Below are 3,788 nucleotides of genomic sequence, written 5' to 3'. Positions count from 1 at the left end.
CGCCGGCGCCGTTCGTGATGGAGGGGGTGGAGGTTGACCTGTTTGACCCGCAGCTGGCGCTGCAGGGGATCTGGGTCTTCAGGAGCGCGCTGGACGTCGAGCGCCCGCTTTTCCTGGAGCAGCAGCGCCGCGCGCAGGAGGCCGTGCAGGCGAGTGCCGCGGCAGCCGAAGAGGCGCTGCGCGCGGAGCGGCGCGCGCAGCGGGAGCAGCAGCTGCAGGAGCTGCTGGCGTGGGCGCAGGCGGGGCAGCAGCACTTTGAGTCGTACATCAGTCACGTGAAGCGCCAGATAGAGCGGCAGAGGGAGCTGCTCGGGCGGCGCGGCGGGGACGGCGACGGCAACGGCGGCGGCGACGGCCGCGGCGGTGTGGACGGGGGCGGGGCGGATGGCGGCGGGGGCAGGGCACGAGGCAGCGGGGCGGAGGGCGAAAGGTAGGCGTGGCTGGGGTAGGCTGGCTTGGTGCCACTGTGGGGGGACGTCATGCTCCACAGTGCTTTACCCTCGCCTGGGTCGGCGTCAAGCCAGGATCAGGCCTGGCGCCTGATCTGCTACTGTATACAGTACACTAGCCAGACTGCGCGTGCATTGTCAGGCTCATGCAACCGTTGCTTTAGCTGCGTGCATCCAGATCAGCTGTAGACACGCCCATTGAGGCTGGCGCTCGGCGCCGAGCGAGCTTGCGGAGCTTTGCGCGGCACCTTTGACGTTACTGGCCCTTGGCTTGGCCCAGGCGCATCCACTTTTCACTTTTCGTCCTTTTTTAGGATCCGTTGAGCAGTTTGCACAGCCTATTTGTTTTTGTGTCTTTCTACATTGCTCTGGGGGTCCATATACGAGTGCATTCATGTCCTTGGGGACGGTGGCTGTGGGTTTTAATGGCCCCTTCCAGTATGGGCTTTGTGAAGCTTTGGACGACAGATGGGTAACAACCATCTGTCTATCGCTCCTGACGCGCCTGCACCTGCCGTCCATGTGCATGCAGTGCCATGGCCGGTTGCGCCGGCGTACGCATGGCGCTGGATTCGCCGCCTTGCTCGTGAGCCCTTTGTCGCGCGCAGCCCGCCATCGATAGGTGAGGACATAAGTACATGAGTAGAGTGCTACATCAAACTTCTTTTCCTGACATGGGGAGTGCAGGGATTGACTGAGGTGCAGCCAAAGCGTCAGCTGCTTACGATGCAGCGTTTCTGCGTTGGATGCTGCCAGGATCAGGCATCCTTTCTATCCAGGGGTCGGTGGTCAACATGTGGCAGCTGCAGTCAGCAAACATGTTTCAATCACAAGCGCTCTGTCGAGAAGCACGCGACCAAACTTTGTATCCCATCCCATGAGGGCTTCACACCGCAATACCGTTTGCAGCGAACGGTACCGGTATGCCGTCGATTGACTCATCAGCGGCAATTATCGTCGCCCTGCAATTGTAACGACACCATGTGTACAGAAGATGTGGGATCACAATGTGAGGTTGAAGCCAAGTTGAGACTGCAGCGATCTACTTTCGGCAGATCCACTCTCTATTTCGCTCTGGTGCTGTCGATGCCCGCTGAAACCTTGTAGATTTGACGCTGTACTTGCTGCTGCAAACAAATCAAGGATGTTGGTGCGGCAGCGACAGCTCACAGGCCGTCCTGCTGGCAGCGCGCCGCGCCGCGCCACAGCTGTTCAAGTGCGAGCCAGCGGGGCACCCAAGATAAACCCAAGGGATCTCCGCAAGGTGGGCACATTTGGCGACTTCGACCAGGTGCACAGGTCTGTCCCAACTATCCGTGCTACCTGTCCGCCGTTGCTGTTTTTGCCATGCAATCGACTGCTGGCGCGCACCCACCAGCGCCGGCCTGCCAACCCTCCAGGTGGCGGAGGAGGCAGCAGCAGCAGGTGCCAAGGTGATTGCTACACGCCGTGCGCCGCCGCAGACCTGAACATGGTAGCACCACAGGCAGCGGCAGAGCAGCAGCAGCAGCAGCAGCAGCAGCAGCAGCAGCAGCAGCAGCAGCAGCAGCAGCAGCAGCAGCAGCCTCGAATGTGGCTCGTTTGCAGGAAGCCAGCATCAGCCATAGCATGCTGTTCCACACGCCATCGGCTCGCGTGTTCACACATCACAACACCCGCACCTGCACATGCGTGAACGCAGCCACACACACAATCGTGTGCCCGCACCACCAACCCCCGGCTCCCTCCTAGGTGATCACCGACGCCCTCGACCGGCCCCGCAACATCCAGTCCAAGGGATCCATCGGCGACATCGTGACCGACACTGACAAGGCGGCCGAGGTTGCGGCGGTGGCGGTGATCTCGGCGGCGTTCCCAGATCACGCCATCCTAGGGGAGGAGGGGGGCGTCATCACCGGCAGTGTGCGGTCGGAGTACCTCTGGTGATTGGGGCGCTGGGTGTCAGGGTGACACATTGATGATGCGTGGATGGCATGGGGCGTCAGGGCGGCATGTTGATCATGCATGGATGGGAGCCCCGAGTAGAGAATCACCTCTGAGTTGCGTGCCTTTTTTGCCGTCCAGTGTTGCGGGCAGGGGCATCCAGTTCGGCCAACTCTGAGTGGCGTTCAACCTGTATTTGATGAACGCAGTGCTGTGTCCTGGGGTCACGTCCGCAGCCATAAATGAGGCGCTCTTGATGACAGCGGCCACTCCACCCAGCCCAACCCCCCTCCCTCTCTGTCGGCGCCCAGGTGCATAGACCCCCTGGATGGCACCTGCAACTTTGCCCACAGCTACCCAGGTGATTTTCGCGCCTCGCATGAAGGACCCCCCCCCTGCTAGGCTCCAGTGCGCTGCGCTCCCTCCCCTGCCACCCTCACGGGCCGCCGCGCGGCACACAGGCCTTACCCCTCACACATTCACAACGCTCTCAATAACAAGTCACTCCTCTGCTTGCCATTCGCGCCGCCGGGGAAAAAGCGCCGTGCGTTGTTTTTGCACAGGAACTTCTTATCCATAACACTCGCCTCTCGCCTGCTGGCTTTCTCGACCCCCAAAACTTGCCATCGCTCGCGGCGGCGGCTCGGCAAACCCATTCTCTCAGGCTTCTGCTGCAGCATCGGCGTCCTACGCCACAGCACGCCGGTGGCGGGCTGCGTAATCGAGTTTGCGGGCGGGCCCGGCGCGTGGAGCCAGGTGCGTCGGCACGCAGACGCGCGCGGCGCGGGGTCAGCAAGGGGTCAGGGCTGAGGGCCCCCCGCGCGTCGGCCCTGGCGGGCGCAGACGGGGCTGGCCCATCCGCGGGGAACGTTGCAGTCCTCGACGTTGCTCAAAGTCTGCAGCTGATTGCGTTTTGCATCTGCTCGCCCGCACGCCGTCGCTCCTGCGGCTGCCTGCCCGCCTTGCCCCGCAGCGCGTCTACAGCGCGGCGCGCAACTGCGGGGCCACGCGTAATGGGGAGGCGATATCTGTCAGCGGGGTCAAGCGGTTGGAGGACGCGCTCGTGGTGAGCACTCCACCAAGCGGCAGGCACCACGCATACACACCTCTGCAGTCAACCAAGTCAACCTTCGGAAGCATGACGCGCGTGTGTACAATGCCATTCTGTACCGGTTGCATCGCTGCGCCAAGAGGCGCGTTTGGAGCCAACAGCACGGCTGATCACAACGAGCCGGATCGGCACAGCGATAAGCCAGCCGTCCCAGCCTGTTCCGCGTGTTGGAAACCGAGTGACGCGGTGCCCCCACCACCACCAGGCCATGGAGCTGTGTTGGTATGATGACCTGTGGGATGTGATGAGCGAACTGCACAAAGACTTCACGAGAAACGCGATGGTGGGGGGGAGCGGTCCAGGAG

The 3,788-nt window shown here is 62.5% G+C and overlaps 2 protein-coding genes across 2 annotated transcripts; both read left to right on the top strand.

Annotated features, from left to right (window-relative positions):
• Positions 1-17: 17 nt before the first annotated feature.
• Positions 18-434, top strand: MNEG_14977 (hypothetical protein; the record flags this gene model as incomplete). The annotated part of the gene is made up of 1 exon (XM_014036553.1): positions 18-434. One exon carries the CDS (start codon positions 18-20, stop codon positions 432-434), a length of 417 nt encoding a protein of 138 aa, XP_013892007.1.
• Positions 435-1,443: 1,009 nt separating this feature from the next.
• Positions 1,444-2,371, top strand: MNEG_14976 (hypothetical protein; the record flags this gene model as incomplete). The annotated part of the gene is made up of 2 exons (XM_014036552.1): positions 1,444-1,458; positions 2,181-2,371. Coding segments are annotated over 2 exons (206 nt in total), but the record flags the coding sequence as incomplete, so codon positions are not given.
• Positions 2,372-3,788: the final 1,417 nt, after the last annotated feature.

The sequence above is a fragment of the Monoraphidium neglectum genome (assembly GCF_000611645.1).
Source record: "Monoraphidium neglectum strain SAG 48.87 unplaced genomic scaffold scaffold04921, whole genome shotgun sequence".
NCBI classification, from domain to species: Eukaryota; Viridiplantae; Chlorophyta; class Chlorophyceae; order Sphaeropleales; family Selenastraceae; genus Monoraphidium; species Monoraphidium neglectum.
This window is presented reverse-complemented; position numbering and strand designations above follow the sequence as displayed.